At 42.8% G+C, this 17720-nt stretch overlaps 1 protein-coding gene across 1 annotated transcript; it reads right to left on the reverse strand.

Moving 5' to 3' along the window:
- Positions 1-253: 253 nt before the first annotated feature.
- LOC140675990 (uncharacterized) lies at positions 254-604 on the reverse strand. The gene has a single exon (XM_072910574.1). The coding sequence runs from the start codon at positions 602-604 to the stop codon at positions 254-256; it is 351 nt and encodes a 116-aa protein (XP_072766675.1).
- Between the last annotated feature and the right edge of the window lie 17116 nt (positions 605-17720).

Here is a 17720-nt window from a genome sequence, read left to right on the forward strand (position 1 = left end):
CGTTGCCAACCACTGAACAGAGATCACGGCGCAGCGTGTCCCACGCCGGACACTTCTCCAGCGTGTGCCGCGCCGTGTCTCTTACCTCCTCACAATGGTGGCAGGCCGTGGTACCTTCCTTGCCGATTCGACACAGGTACTCACCAAAGCACCCATGCCCGGTGAGCACCTGTGTCATCCTAAAGGATACCTCACCTCGGGCCCTGTCTAACCATTCTTGTAGACAGGGCCGGACGGCCTCAACGCGGGTTCTTTAACCCGCAGTCTTCGGGTCAGATAGGTGGGCACTCCATCTCTCCACCATAGACCGCTGGGCGTGGATCTGGATGGTCTTCTTGACCCTGGCTGGTAGAGGGCTATGACCCCTCCTGAGCCCCCTTTCCCAATTATACCGCTCCGCGTACATTGCGGCCAGGAACTCCAAGGGGGGCGAACCCGCCAGGACCGTGGCCGCCGTATGGGACACCGTGCGGTAGGCCCTTATCACCCTCACGGCCATGCTGCGCTGTATGCGTCGGAACTTGTCCTTTGCATAACGCATGGCCGCGAGATCCGTCGCCCATATTGGGCATTCATACAGGGCTACTGCATTTACGGTGCCCATGTATATACGGCGGACTCGACCATCCGGTCCCCCAAGGTTTGGCAGGAGCCTACCCAACGCCGTGGAGAAGCGCTTCACCTTGGGGCAAGGACATTGAAGTGGTGTCCAAACTTCCACTCGCCGTCCAGTAGGAGACCGAGATATTTAAGCCGGTTCCCCACCGAGATAGAAGTACCTCCCACCCGGATATGAGTCCTTGGCGGTTTCCCAGAGGATTTACTGTGAAAGTAAAGAGCCTCGGTTTTTTGAGCCGCCACTCTAAGACCCATACCAGTGATGCTTTGTACCACGGCTGCCACCGCTGTTTCGGCCTTGGCTGCTGTATCCCCCAGCTGCTCCCCGCGGCCAGCACTAATGTGTCGTCTGCATAGCAGATGGCGTGGCAGCCACGAGGGAGAGGAAGGCAAAGGACTCGGTTGTATGTGAGATTCCACAGTAGGGGTCCTAAGACTGACCCCTGCGGAACCCCGCATCGAATTTCCCGTCGGCATTGGAGTCCGTCTTGTGTGACGAACTCCAGGCTCCTATCCCGGAAATATTGTCTGATGATCTCCACAAGGTAGGGAGGGACCCTGTATCGCAACAAGGCATCCATTACTCTATCCCAGGGCAGGGTGTTGAAGGCGTTTGCGATATCTAGTAATACCGCAAGTGCCACCCCGCCCCCTTCCACGGCTTCCTCCGTGAGGGACGTAACACGACTAATCGCATCCACAGTCGAACGTCCCTCGCGGAAGCCATATTGCTTCTCGTGGAAACCACCCTCTCGGGATATATGTCGAACAAGTCGGTTTGCAATGATCCTCTCAAAGATCTTGCTGACCTCGTCCAGCAGGCATATTGGTCTATATGCCGACGGGGTTCTTTCTTCCTTGCCTTCCTTGGGGAGCAGGACCAATTTAGCCTGCTTCCATTGCTGGGGGAAAGCGCCATGTCTGAGGCATTTATTAAATATGTACCTCAGACGTTCTTCCAGAAAGTCCAGTGCCCAGACCCATATCTTTCCAAGCACGCCGTCAGGGCCAGGAGCTTTTCTTGATCTTATTCTTTTGACGGCGCGCTGAAGTTCGTTGCTGGATATCTCCTCGTCCTGCTCTAGTTCATAAGGTCCCCCCAGGCCGGGACCCCAGTTGAGTGTGGACTCCTAAACCACTAGCGGGAAGAGGGTGTCCACAACATTCCTGAGGACGGGAGTATCCAGGGATTCCGTGACGGGGGGCGTGTCCAGTTCCTATACTTATTCAGAACTATTCTGTATGGACGCCCCCATGGGTCCGTGTTGAGGGATGACAGTAGCTCATCCCAACAACTGGCCCTGGACTTCCTGATAGTGGCGCTAAGGGCGCATCTTGCGGCCCTATAGGCAGCCAAGGCCTCCTCTCGGATCTCCGGGTTTCTTCTTCTGGGAATACGAAAGAGGGTGCGTCGCGCCTGGACAGAGGAGCGCCTTAATTGCGCTATTTCCTCCGTCCACCAATAGACGGCGTGACGTGGGCGGAGGACCCTGGCGCGTGGCATGGCTGCGTCGCAGACTTCGCGCATAACGCCCCGCAACCATTCCACATCCAGGTTAATGTCCCGCCTTTCCTCTCCCTCCGGGATACCCCACAAAATGGTCATTAAGGCCTCTTCTAGTTTCTTGGGGTCCAGCTTTGTGAGGGTCCACCTACCTGTGTCCCCGCCTCGAGGTGGGTGATGTACCCAGTAATGCACGGCGTCCAGGACAAATTCAATGTATTGGTGGTCCGAAAAGGTTTCCCCTCTCGAGTCACCCACCACGCGCCATCCCCGCACCATCCTCTTGGCCCCCTTGGAGCCGATCGTTATATCCACGATCGACTCCTCTTGGGGCCGGACACATGTGCTCACTCGGCCTTCGTTAATAACGTGAAGGCCGACCGAATTCACCCATCTCACCAGGGTAGTTCCCCTGGTGTCCTGCCTCGACTCACCCAGTGCCGGAGACTTGACGTTAAAGTCTCCAGCTATTATGAGTGGATCGGCAGGGAGTATGTTTCTGACAACATCCCCCACTTGTTCAAGGAGTGAGTCAAACTGGGCAGGACTTCAACTAGGGGGGACATAGCAACTAACTATTGTTGTGGACCCCCACTTTGCTGCAACATATCCGTTCCCCTTTCCAATACATTTGAGAGGGGGGGTGTTATTTGTTGCAGCACCGACCTTGATTGCCGCCGTGCCTCTTGCATTCCCCAGCCACGTAAGCTTTGCTGGGATCTTATAGGGCTCAGCAACAATGGCCAGCCCGATGCCACGCTCAGCCAGGCTCTGATAAAAGAGATTCTGTGCCTGACTTGCGTGGTTTAGGTTAGCTTGGAGGAACCTGACCGCCATTTATTTTGGGTGATCAAGCTCCTCCGGCTCTGCCTCTATCTGCGTACCCTCCCCATCATCTTTCGGCAGGGGGTATCCTCGGGCTTTTTTTTAGAGCCTTTCCTTGGTACCCTCTGCTCGAGGGGTTCCCCCTCTTATCACCCCCTCTTTATCCGCGAGGACCTCTCGCATTCGGCTCGCCAACGCATCCGCCTTCTTTTTGTTGTCCGGACCCCCAACCTCAAATAGTTGGACACCGGTAACTGCCTTTCTGGCCTTCAGGCCATTAATTTCGAGACTGGCGAGGTCTATACTGTCCATCGCCAGTCTCAGATTCTCCTTGTATTGGCCGGATGGGCATGTAAGCACCATCGCAGTTGTACGGGGAACTCTCCTACGTCCATTTTTCCCTCCCCTCTTTTTTGGTTGGGAGGGAGGATTGGACGTCGCAGGCTTAGGTTGAGGGCCCTGTGGTTTATTGCCTGGCTCCTTTGCCTTCGCCTTAACATTCGTGGTTGCCGGAGCCCGATTGTCACCTTCTTTGGTGGTTTTTTGCGAGCTTTACGCTCTACCACCTCCGACCATTTGGTAAGGAAAAACATCCATCGTCCGGATAAGCCTAGTCGCGAGGAATCCCCAGAAGCTTAGCTTCTGAAATACGCGACCGGTCAGGCGAAAGGTCCGACCACTCTTAGGAGCCGCGACCCCGTTTGACCTAACAATATATATAAGAAGAAAAGGAAAAAATTTTTATAGGCGCTTAACGCTTACTATGTCTACTTAACAGGTGGCCTATGGCGTCAACGGACGGCGACTAGTGTCAAGCGGAGGCGCTGGACGTGACAAAGTCCTGCCCTTTAGAAAAAGCCCCTCTCTTCCACCTGATCCTGACTCTGACTCTGACGAATCTCTATTTTCAATGCCACAACCACCTGGCCAAACCTCCGTGGAAGTTATTCCCCATACTCTCCCACCTGTAATAACGCATCCCAATATGCCTATAAATAAACCAATTTCTGACTCAATGATTATTGAAGATTACAATAGTAATGAGAGCGTTATTAGTAATGAAGATTTAGAAACAAGCAGCGATGAAAGCGACACAGAGTTAATGCCAACTGATATTTTGCCATACGTAGAAGTATCCACTGACTCTAAAGCTAAAGTTTTAATAAGCCGCGACAGATTGTTAAAACATAATGATAATTACGTAATTTTTATAACTCTGAACGGTAAACCCCTTGATAACGGTGTAAAAGAGTTATAAGAAGCTAATCTCCTACCTACATACAAAGATATAACCTATGAAAGAGCTAAGAAAATAAATACATTACGCTCTAAGACCTTAATATCTTTACCACTAAAACTCAATTATCGCACGTTAATAGAGCCAGACAAGATTAAAAATTGTATTAAATCATTAACAGACGTTTTAAATGAATTACAATTAGAATCTATCTCAATTAAGAATACTAACTTTTTTGATAATATCCCTTGGGCTTATGTAGAAAAACAATTAATTAAACATGTAAATGACATTAATATTCGCGTAACTATATACAAAGAACTTATTCAAACACCAAATATAGAAAACAGATCAGCTCTTATCCGCAAATACCACGATTCAGCAATAGGTGGACATAAAGGAATAACTAAGACTTACAATCGATTACGAACCTTCTATTACTGGAATACAATGAAAAAGGATATTCAAATTTTTATCCGGAATTGTCGAACCCGTCAATTAAAAAAATTAACTAGAGTAAAAACTAAACAGCCTATGATAATCACCGACACCCCCGGATCGGCTTTCGACAAAGTATCAATGGACATTGTAGGTCCATTACCCATATCCGATAACGGAAACGTTTACATTCTCACTATGCAAGATTTACTAACAAAATATTCAGTCGCGGTACCATTAAAAGAAGCCACATCATTAATAATCGCCGACGCCTTTACTAAGAATTTCATATGTGTTTACGGTGCCCCACAAGCCATTTTAACCGATCAAGGATCTAATTTCTTAACGGTCTTAATGAGAAACTTAGCAAAAAAGTTTAGAATCAAACAATATCATACTACCGCGTATCATCCTCAATCTAACGGATCAATAGAAAGGTCTCATCACGTCCTAACAGAATATCTGAAAACACAAATTAACTATGACTCAAATTGGGATGATCATCTTACCCTAGCAATGTTTTCATACAATACGAACATACATGAAAGCACTAAATTCTCCCCTTTTAAATTAATTTTTGGAAGAATAGCACGATTACCTTCATCTAACACTATAGTGGAAGAAAATATAAACCCTACATATACCGAATGTTTAACAGATTTATTTAATCGATTGCGCGACATGCAAGAAGAAGCGCGGCAAAATTTAATTCAATCCAAAAACAGAAGCAAGCACTACTACGATAAACATATTCACGTACAAGAATTTAAATAGGGAGATTACGTATTCTTATTGAAAAAACCAACTAAAGGAAAATTCTCTGATCAATATATTGGACCCTTTGAAGTACTTGAAATATTGCCCAACAATAACGTTGTGACGTCCCGTCAAAAATTTCAAATTGAATTTTTCAAAATATAAACGTACCGCTAGAAATATGAACACAAGGTATGAGATATACATATATATCTCAAATTGAACTTAATACAATATTTAATCGAGCATAGTATTATATAGCTATTAAATTGGACACTGCTTACATAGAAGTATTAACAAAATAATACTGATCCTTATCAGTAAAGAAATAAAAAAAAACTGTAATCATTAGACTACTATATATTAATTTTCCAAATAAAAGTTAAAATTCTCTCTACTAAAATATATGGAAATAAAATACTACTGTAATATCAGAATCGTTGAAATTCAATAAATAAATTACGCGATCGTAACAGAAATACTTGCAAATTAATATAGCAAAATTAACAATCGCTTTATAAATCTTACATTTTCATAACTATAATGAAAAGGAAAATAATAAGAAAAAAAAAGAAATATTATTCAGTAAAGTACATTTCAAAAGATATACGCACACTAGCATTCAGAGATATATATATATATGCAAATCCATATAAGTTAATATATTTAATAATATTAATAAGCTGATTTTATATATCAACATGTAAATCTACTTGGAAGACTTTCTCTTAATGTAATTGATGAAAAAGTAATATTCTAAAAAATAACGTATGACAAGTATTACTATATATATATATATATATATGTTTATATATATATATATATATATATATACATATATATGTAAAGGAGTGCTAGTCTCCTATGCTAAAGTAAAACCATAAGGAATCACGATAGAAAGGAATTATAAATTAAAAATAACAGTATTAAATTGCATTAATTAAACCTTCCATATAGATACTATAATAAAAGCAGATATGTCAATATGAAATATGTGATACAACAAGAGAGAAAATTAAAGGAAATTCAAATATAAAAGCATAAATTAATAAGTGAAAAGAAAAATTAATGATGAGACATAATAACTTTGAGAATAAATATTAACTCTTGCTATAGTTAAATTAATAAGTCTCTCTTGCTGTAAAAGGAATTATAATATAAGAGTGCGAAATTATTTTATAATACAAAGAGCCTTTCATTCGCATGATGACGCAATAGACGACGGCGAGAAAGACTCAGTGAAATCGAATATTATTCTTATCTCTTGATGCAGAGACCCGATGAAACCGAATATTATTCTTATCTATTGATGCAGAGACTCAGCGAGACTAAATATTATGTCAACGCAGAGACCAGTGAAACCGAATATTATTCCTATCTCTCGACGCAGCGACTCGACGAAACTAAATATTATAACAACGTGCTTTTTGATATTCACCGCTGAATATCAACTTAAGATTAAGAAGAGCTCGCCGCTTCTGACGTCTTCGAAGGCGGAGAGTTCCCAAGATCAAGAATCCATCTCCACCGGACGAGTAGCCAACCCGGGAAGTCTTGGATCCACCGGACGCCTAGAGGAAGGTGACCCGAAAATGGGGACGGACCGCAGAACGTCAGTCGAGTTTGCGGACAGAGCCAGTCGCTCACCATCAGTTAAACAGTTCAGTCGCATTATAACATCCGGAATGACCAATCGCTAAAAAATCATCAACCTAATAAGTCGCTAAAAAATCATCAACCTAATAAGTCGTTTTTCAATTATCATCATAATAAGTCGCATTATAACATCCGAAGTGACCAGTCGAAAAATACCATCATAACCGTACAATCGCTAACAACTCGTCATCTTAATAAGTCACTTCAACATCTCTCCGAAACGTTAGTCCGAAGTCGTGAAAAGTCGTCTCTGTCTTTATACATTCACTGCGTCCTAAAATCAATTTTAACTTAATTTTCGTCAGCTACTTTGTGTCGTCAAGGTAGATCTTTAATAATACTTTACTTTCTCGTCTTCGCGACTCGTCTTATATTATAATTTAGAGCTTCGACTCACTCTACATTATAATTTAGAATTACTACTTTATTGTTAATTAATTTCTAATTTCTGGTACAGTGCGGTTGTACTTTTTACATTCGAATTGTGACCAACATTTGTAATCATTACTTGCAATCTCTGTAAAATCTTTAAGCTTTTAAAATACATAGTCGCTTATTTCAGAATATTCACAAGTTCATTATTTTAATATAGTGTTCCTTCACCCCCAACCAGTATTTACTATAATTAATTTAATATCGATAAAATATTTAACGTACGTCTGGATTTTGAGCGTTAGCGAGACCCGTGCCTGGGATAGAGCAGAGTGACGTGCCCCTCGTGTTAGTTCGAGCAGAGCTGAGACTTAGTCGATGAGCTGCTTGAATGTCGCTTGATCCAGATTGTCAAACTGAAATGAATAACTTTTCAAATTAAAATAAAATTTTGATTATAATTTATAGTAAATGCCTGGTTCTCGTCGCGCCGGTAAACGACATAGACAACTACGTGCAGCTTTACGCCGACAGAGACAAATTTCGAACAGTGATAACGGTCTCAGCCAAGTAGAAAAAAAAGACAAATTAACGTACCGGACAATCAAAGAATTGTCGTAGAACTTTTCGATCAGCTTCCTGCATCCGACTCAGTCGAAGTTCCCATTTTGCGAAGAACCTTCGAATTTATTGGCTGGCCTGGACCTTTGGTTGAAATCAAGCTGCATCCTGCCTCAACGTCTACCACTGACATCCCTGAGGGAGATCCACGAGTCCAGAGTACGAGGAAAAGGTCCAGGAAAATCAGCAAAACTAGTGACATTAATAGAGGTAAGTCACTATTTTAAATACATACACACACACGCACATATGATCAATCAAGAAGAATATTACTATTTTAATAAAAAAGAAAAACGTACTCATATTCCAACAAAATATAATAAAAAAGAAAAGAATTCCGAATTGAACCACTATTTATAACACATCGTGCTTAACATTTATATGACATCATATTACTCTAACAACTTTGATTTTGCAAAACAATTATAATTACAATCTAGACATATGTTTTTACGACTAATGCAATAAACTGTTCCACCTTCAAGCTCCGAAATAAAAATTTTATACAGTTAACTAGACATACATACAAGATATATATATATATCTCACTCTTTTGAATAACTCACAGTTCAGGCGATTGACACTTATAAAATTACAAATTGACTCACATTCTGATATTACTCTCAAGAATTATAAAGTTAAAATACTATATCAAGAAATTTGCAAATTTAGAATGAAATTAAATAATCGATCTATCAATGTAAGAGAATTAACTACTCGCTATACTTAATTTAATAATAAAAATAACGGAGCATCCCTTGCTTAATCTCTTCTTCCTATTTTCCATCGGAGACAGTGATTTTGAAACAGTAAATTATATCGCTGGCCTCCACCATATTCCAGTGTACATTTCTTTATATGACACCTCACCACACAGTGCTGAACCTGCAAAGAACCATACTCTTATTAACATATATATATATATATATATATATATCTACATAAGAGCAATAACAATTTTAATAATCTTTTCTTATTACATGAATAGATGCATCAACGATATTTATGAAAAATAAAATATTACAACAGTTGACTTTCTCTTAAGGAAAGAGATATCTACATTCAATATAAATCCAAATCATTTAAATTTCACAATTTAACTTTGTTCTTCATATTAAAGCAGTCATTAATTAATGAGAAATTTGCTCTTACATTATACAAGTCGTAGATTAAAACTTTCAAAATCAGTATATATTTGGAATTGCTCCGACGGTGAATTCTACTATACAACAACAGTAAGTACGTAATCCCTCATAATTACTATCACGAACCACTATAATCCTTACCTCAATTCTAATATAATTGAAAATTTGTCAAATTAATCACAATCTATTTATAATTTCAAAATTGAAATTTTCTAATCATAATTATTGCTCCAACTTAAAATTGAATAAATTCAAAACTATTGCAGATATAATTTTAGAATTTTATTTTTTTTTTCTTTCATCTTTAATTGACTCAAGTGTCATTGTGCGTCACGTTCATTGCATACGCGATAATGGTCATGGTGTCATGGAGTTCCTAGAACTTCCTCAGCCTCTCGTTAGTCCCGAGTGAATTGCATTCTGACCACCAGACTATATCAAATATACAATAGCGGGATTCAACGCGTTTGCTTAACATTCTTAATCATTTTCAAATACATATGTCATAAATTTAATCGCTTTATTTCCAACTTTCTTAATTTTTTTCTTATCAAATAAAATAAAATAAATGAGGCCTCAGACAACTGATTCTAAAATTCAACAAAATCCCTTTGTTGACTCTGAAGTCATATTAGAAACTTTAATTCAATTTATAGAAGAAAATAAAGAAAACATTATTTACAATTTAGATAATATCATAAAAGAGTTTTTAAATCAAGTCTCTATTATCATCATTCCAGATCAGTAAAAAAATCCCCCGATTTGTTAGTTTCTAGTACATATTGATCCTGCTCTCGGCGGAGCCCTGGGTATAGCCGATTTAGACAGATTACCCAAAAAACTAAATAGAGAGCAACCCTGTTATTGACACCTAGGTAGACGATAACAGCGGGTCACAGCACGTGACACACTATTCTTTTTCTCTTTATAGAATGAGCTTAAGAAACCATACTACTGGGCTACAATTCAACACAGCAATACAACCTAGCTTCGATCCATGTCAAATACTTTCAACCTCGCGGTGCTATAAATCTTTTGGGTATAGACATCGCGTCAGGATTTGCTTACTGTACTCAGTGTTATCACATTTACCAACCACGATATCGAGATCAATATGAGTGGATAGTGTCACACCACTTGATCTCCGGCGAACACTTCCGTGTAATAATCTGCGCGCGGTGTAATACAGATATCACCATAGTCAAACCCGTAAATTAATGCGACCAATGTTTATTGAGGTTCTTAGAATTCATATTGTATTGCGATGAAAGACAAATAAATACTCTTCCTAATCCGCTCATATTACATGTAAACGGAGCTAGATACTACTAATTAAATTCAGGCAACAAGGTGCATCATTCAACGCACAATCAGCCAGGTCCCTCACCATTATCTTCCTCACACCCTTCCGTAGAAGCTCTTCAAAAATTATATACCGTACATTGTTTCAAAACTCGCTCCTATCAAAAAATATATGATGCACATGTCACTTTATGCGTCACATGTTATAATAAACTAATTCCTGAATCAGTAAAGTCATATTACCAGGAAACTAAGAGACATCAAGCGTAGATGGCACAAAATTCTACAGAAATAAATGTTATGCATGCGAAAATCACATGGGAACTATCCAACCTATAGCTCATTGCAATCCCTATATCAATAAGTATTTTGAATTCATTACTGAAATAGAGCAACTACACCGTACAATCCGCGATTATGAGGACCCTATAATATTAGCAGTCATCAACGACTAAAAGCTAAACACATATACACATGGGCATATAAAAATATTAGGTTAGATATAATCACAAGGTAGTAATACTAATATAAAAAAAAGAGAAAATATAACAAATAACACATAAAATACGAAAATAAAAAAAAAATAATAATATATAATGTATAATACAAATATATATATAAGAATAGATATAAAACAATAGACAATAGAGTTATGTATAAGTGCTCAGATTAAGAAATATATATATATATATATATACAAGTATCATCTTTTCAGTAGGAGAATCCATTCCTTGGAGACATTGGCGACCTGAGCCTGGCCTGGTCTATAATAATAATAATAGTAATAACTTTTGAATACATATAAAATAAATATATATATATATATTTCTACGTAGCAATAGTAATTCATAAAATGTGTAGACCTAAACCTTATAGATATAAGCCGCCTTATATTCTGAACGCCTGGAATATAATCGATATTGCGTCACTTGCTTCAGATTAATTCAACAAAATTTTCAAGCGTACGGACTTATACAATTCCATGGCATGTATAGTGGTATTTTTCAAGAAGAAAATTGTTATATTTGCGGAAATGATATAATTACTTATACTTCCGTAAAAGAATGTTCTACTTTCTTCATGCATTATTTAGCGATATGTTGCGTACTCAGAGGAAGAGAATTAGACCCAAATAATGTAGAAGAGTTGTATGATTGCGACAATACGGAAGTAAAGATACTATTAATGTATGAACCAACAAATGAGATGGAAATACCATGAAATAAAGTAAATATATATATATATATATATATATATTATATTCATACAAATATACATGTATAAATAATAAATTGTATCTGCTTACTTACAGAAATGATGTATCATTTAGTATTATTATTCACTGCGCAAACCTCCCTCGCCCTTCTTGGTTTTGATTGCGGAGGGCGACATTTAAATATCATATCGGTTTCGTTGTTGGATGTGGGAGAATGCAATCTTCCGCATAAAACATCAAACTCTACGGATACTTATATCCAACTGCTTCAATTATCTGACTATAATCATGCATATATAATACAATGTAAGGTTGAAATTTCAAGAACTATATATTACTGTGGCATGCACTCACATGTTTCCATCGTGCATAACGGACGTGCTGACTATATACATGAAACCGGACACTCACAGTGCAAACGAATGTTTCGTGATGGTAGTCTTTCGCTAGGAGCAAGAGTTTTAATCGACGGTATCCGAGTCAACCAAATCGCCTCCTACAGCATCACCATGGCTGGAAGCGTAGGCAACGATGGAAAATGCAAAAGCACGCAGTATTCCGACCATTATGGAACATGGGACGACGTTGTCGTGCAAGCTGTCGCCAGAATATTAAAATCAACCTATGTCCCCGTGAAACAAAATACTGGAAAAATAATGCTAAAATCAGGAACAATTTGTACGCTCAGTGAAGGATTTTGCATCGATTCAGAGGATGGATATACCTATTGGGAACCGATGCCTACCTCTTCATGTAATTTTCATCAATACGACGTTCTATATGAAGGACCTGCTATCAAAACTACGGACGATACCAGTGAAGGAAAATCACCTATTGTATACAGCCTGACAACACAAGACATAACCTTCACTCTGACAAGAACACGGGAACAGCCACTGTGCGGATACACGCTTCTTCGTACAGAGCATCCCAAACTCTTTATACTGGAAACTAAAAAGGGAGACGTCTTCGCCGAAAGAGGAACAATCCCAATTGATAATCTTGATATTTTTGCATATATGAACTCGAAGTTTGTATATGTAGAAAAACACATACGATATCAAATGACATCTCTTTACCACAATGTCATTCAACAGAAATGCGAGCTGGAAAAAGATGTAATAACTAACACCTTATCATTTGCCACCTTACAGCCTAACGAATTCGCCTATCGATTAATGAAAGGACCAGGATACATGGCTGTCACTGCAGGAGAGGCAATTCATGTAATAAAATGTATTCCCGTTGACGCCATAATTCGGAGAACAAAAGAATGTTATGCCGAGCTCCCTGAAACAGTAAGGAACGCTTCACTATTTCTAACGCCAAAATCAAGGATACTCACCAAATTCGGGACTCAGAAGAAATGTAGCTTTGAACTACCAATACTCTACCGCAGAGATGATACATGGATCCAGCTCACCCCTGATCCACAAGTCATACAATTACCTCCACAACGATTACATCCGATGATTTCTTTGAGTTGGAAATACCTCACCCCAGGTCCATTAGCCATTAGTGGAATATATACTGAAAAGGATATAGAAAAGTTACGAGATCATATTATGTTTCCTGCAGAGAAACCAGCACTTCTAAATTTCATAACCCGTGGGATGACAGGACAAGCTGTCATACCCGGAGAAGTCTCTATATAATACAGTCTGCTAGACGAGGAATCACTCCAGAAAATAGCTTCGAATATCGTCTCAAGAATTTGGGGTAGATTTGTAACCTTCGGATCAGCAACGGCCGGAATTCTAGGAGTATTCCTAATTATACGACTCATTAAATTGACTATTGACACAGCAATCCATGGATACGCCCTTCACACCGTGTACGGATGCAGTCTGCACCTGCTAGCGCCGTATGGAGTTCTCTCACACATCTCCTACTTCACTTAGCACGAGGATCCGTGAATCAACGAAGAATAGAGCCAGAAGAAGATCAATCTCCCCTGGAGCCAATGAGTCCCTCACCAGTAACACCGACAGCATCCAAAATCGAGTCAACTATCGTTAATGTAACAGCGGTAAATACAACCACCCCTATTCCCATTGTTTACACTGACCTTCGAGAGCGATTGAACGATATTGAACAAATCCCTCCGATAACATCGGGAATTCGTTCTTAAATAAGGGGGGGATGTGACGTCCCGCCAAAAAATTTCAAATAAAAATTTTCAAAATATAAACGTACCGCTAGAAATATGAACACAAGGTATGAGATATACGTATATCTCTCAAATTCGCGCAATAAAATATTTAATCGAGCAAAATATTATATAGCTATTAAATTGGATATTGCTTGCTTACATAGTGTTAGCAAAATAATACTGACCATTATCAATAAAGGAAATCATATAATTGCAACCATTAGACTACTTTACCATTTAACTCTCTAAATAAGAATTGAAATTTTCTCTATTAAAATATATAGGAATATATGTTACTATAAAATCAGAATCGCTAAAATCTAATAAACAAATTATGCGAACGTAACAATAATACTTTTAAAACCATTATATTAGTATGTCAATACCAAATCATACTAAAAATCGCTTTATCAATTATAAATTTTGCATTTTCTTAATTATCATAATAAAAAAAAATTAGAAAAAAAAGAAAAATTATTTAGTAAAGCATACCTCAAGGGGAATGCACACATTATATATAAAAGGTTGGACAGGGTTAAAAAGGGTTGAGGCCTGCCCAAGCAGGGATCGTGCCGACTTCTCCCCCGATGGCACACCACCTTGACGTAGTGGGGGGGCTCACCCGGATGGTGATCCCGGTGTGGTTGTCGGGTCTTAGGACCCACAACCCTCGGAAGATCCTGAAGGGTGCCAAGAGTGTGCCAAAACAAACATGGGATGAACCGACTGAACGGAAACACCACCACCGGATCGGATACGGTGGACCGACGGAGGGGGGTTATTGTCCCTGACCCCCCTTCGTCGTCATCATACGAAGGGCTACCCGAGAGCTTACTGGCGAGGCCCTCGGGAGCAATGGCTATCGCCAGGGTTGAGATGATCCGCTCCGCTTGTCTAGAGCTGTTTAGGAAGCTGAAGAGGATCAGACTATCGGAGGAGTACAACACTGCTGAGGTGTGGTCGGAGAATGCCGCGGACATTATGTCCGACGTGTATGACTTGATCATAAAACACCTCGACAGTGTTGGGCTGATCCTGGAGGGTCACCGAGAGGAGAATGCTTCGGAGAGGATGAATCAGGGGATCCAGGTCCTCCCGAAGCGTAAGGGCAAGGCCCTTCAAGTCACTCCCGATAGCAAGAAGGTAGGCCTCCAGGCTGCTCTTGAAAGTGGGGAGGTGTACGTGTCCTGCGAGAGAAATCTTCGCGAAGAAGCGAAATCTGACTCGCAGGACACGATATTGATGGACTGCGAGGAGTTAATTGAGACTTCTCGCACTCCTAACGCGACCCCAAGGTCCACCCGCCAACCGCCGAGAGGACCACCGTCTGGTTTTAGTGGGTATACTTCGTTAAATAGGGGGAGTCCCACATACCCCCGGGGAGTTCCCGCCCCTCGGGGGATGCGTAACGCATTTCCAGACGAAAAAAAAAAAGGGATCGTGCCGACTTGGAAAGAGTGCTGAACGGGGTGGGACACGTCATTAGGCAATGCCGGTTCCGGTTTTGGTCGCCGGAGATCCCAACGCCAAATCGTGGGCTTGGGGTTCCTCGGTGACAGATGCAAGAGGCACGATCCTAGAGGAGTGGGCCGAGGAGCTCGACCTGGTGATACTGAACCATCGGGTCCTCACATGCGTTCGCGGCAACGGGGGATCCATCATTGATGTAACGCTTGGATGCCCCGTGTCGCGCGCATGGGTGGCGCGTCATGTACTAGGCGGAGACAATGTCTAACCATAGATACATAAGGTTCAGCGTCTCCGACCCGTCCATGGGCGCCATGCCGGAGAGGCCCACCGAACGGAGGGGTACACCCCCACCAAGAGGATGGTGTGTGAAGAGGCTCGACACGGACCTCCTAATGGCTGCCGCAGTCACCAAGTCGGCGACGGAAGAGATGACCCGTCCCGTCGAGGATGTGGATGAAGGTGCGGCCCGACTCCGGGGGATGCTCACGGAAATGTGTGATGCGTCCATGCCTCGGAGGAGGGTCGCTCCCCCCGAAGAGATGCGTGTACTGGTGGACGCCTGAGCTCGCTGAGCTTCGCTCGGCGTGCAACAGGGAACGCCGCCGGTACACGCGTCAAATGAGACGACGGGACGGGGCCCTAACGGCGGCACCGCTGCGGGAAGCATATCATGATGCTAAAAAATCCCTACAGCGGGCCATCAGAACGGCCAAGGCTAGCGCATGGAATGAGCTCGTCCAAACAGTTGACGGTGATTCGTGGGGGCGCCCGTACAAAATTGTGAGGTAAAAACTCAGTGCGGGCGGCCCACCGATCACTGAGGGGATGGACCCGCGGGTCCTGGAGGGGGTGGTATCCACTTTCTTCCTGGGGGGCGCGGGCCAGATGGACGATGTCTTTAGATATTCGAGGATCGGCCGCGTCCCCTGGACAGAAAACCTGCGGGTAAAAGAGGACGAGCTCATGCGGGAGATCAAGAAAATCCGGGGCAAAAAGACTGCCCCGGGACCGGATGGAATCCCCGCAAGAGTGCTGGCCTTGACTGCCGAGGTCACTTTAGAGCTAGTGTCGAGCCTCTTCAACGAGTGCTTGAAGCAGGGAAGTTCCCTAGTGTGTGGAAGTGCGCGCGAATGGTGCTGCTCCCGAAAGCAGGAAAGCCGGTGGGCTCTCCCTCTGCGTACCGTCCCATATGCCTCCTCGATGAGGCGAGCAAGCTCTTTGAAAGAGTAGCTGCCCGCCTAAGGAGGAGTTTGTCCCGGAATGGTCCCAACCTGGCAGAACGCCAGTTTGGGTTCCGTGAGGGCCTTTCAACGATTGACGCGATAATGCGGGTAAAGGCTCTCACGGAACGGGCAGTGGCCAGGGGAGGAGTGGCGGTGGCGGTGTCCCTGGACATCGCCAACGCATTTAACACTCTTCCCTGGAAGAGTGTGCGCGGGGCCCTAAACTATCATAGGGTTTTCCACGTACATCCAAGAAATAATATGGGACTATTTCCGGGACAGAAATATAATGTACCCGGGACGGTACCGTAAAACACATAAGAGGGAGGTCCACCGTGGGGTTCCACAAGGGTCGGTCTTAGGACCACTCCTGTGGAACCTAGGATACGATTGGGTCCTGCGAGGGGCCCTCCTCCCGAGGCAGGAGCTTGTGTGTTACGCTGATGACACACTGGTCCTGTCCTGGGGGGATGACTGGAGCAGTGCCATCCGCCTCGCTGGAGTGGGAGCGAGGTACGTGGTCGGCCGTATTAGAAGGATGGGTCTCGGGGTGGCTCTACCAAAGACAGAGGTGATGTGATTCGCCCCTGTCGGCAAAAAGAGGCCGCCTCGGGACAAATCCAAAATTGAGATCGAGGGTGTCGTGGTCGAGGTTGGGACCCAGTTGAATTACCTGGGCCTCATCCTCGACAGTCGGTGGAGCTTCGGGCTTCACTTTGAGAAACTGGCTCCCCGAGTGCGAGCGGTGTCTGCTGAGTTAAGCAGACTCATGCCCAATCTCGGGGGGCCGGGTGATGGGGCTCGCCGCCTGTATATGGCGGCGGTCTAGTCCGTAGTAATGTACGGAGTCCCCGTATGGCACAATGTGGTAATGGCCAGCAGTAAGAATCTGCATGCTCTACGGAGTATGCAGAGGAGGCTGGCCATCCGCGTCATACGGGGGTATCGGACCGTCGCCTTTGAGGCGGCGTGCCTGGTGGCCGGGGTCATGTCCTAGATCTTCACGGCGGGCGCGTATACCGAGATGTATCGGATACGCGTAGCCCGCCGGGGGGATCCGGATTTAGGACCCCTGCCACCAAGGGCAGTTGCAAGGCTCAGGCTCCAGGCTCGGCGGCGCAAACTCTCAGAATGGGAAGAGGACCTGTCCAATGCCAGCGCTACACGCCGTCGAGGCTATCCGCC

Source organism: Anoplolepis gracilipes, unplaced genomic scaffold, assembly GCF_047496725.1.
Source record: "Anoplolepis gracilipes unplaced genomic scaffold, ASM4749672v1 Contig27, whole genome shotgun sequence".
Classification (NCBI taxonomy): Eukaryota; Metazoa; Arthropoda; class Insecta; order Hymenoptera; family Formicidae; genus Anoplolepis; species Anoplolepis gracilipes.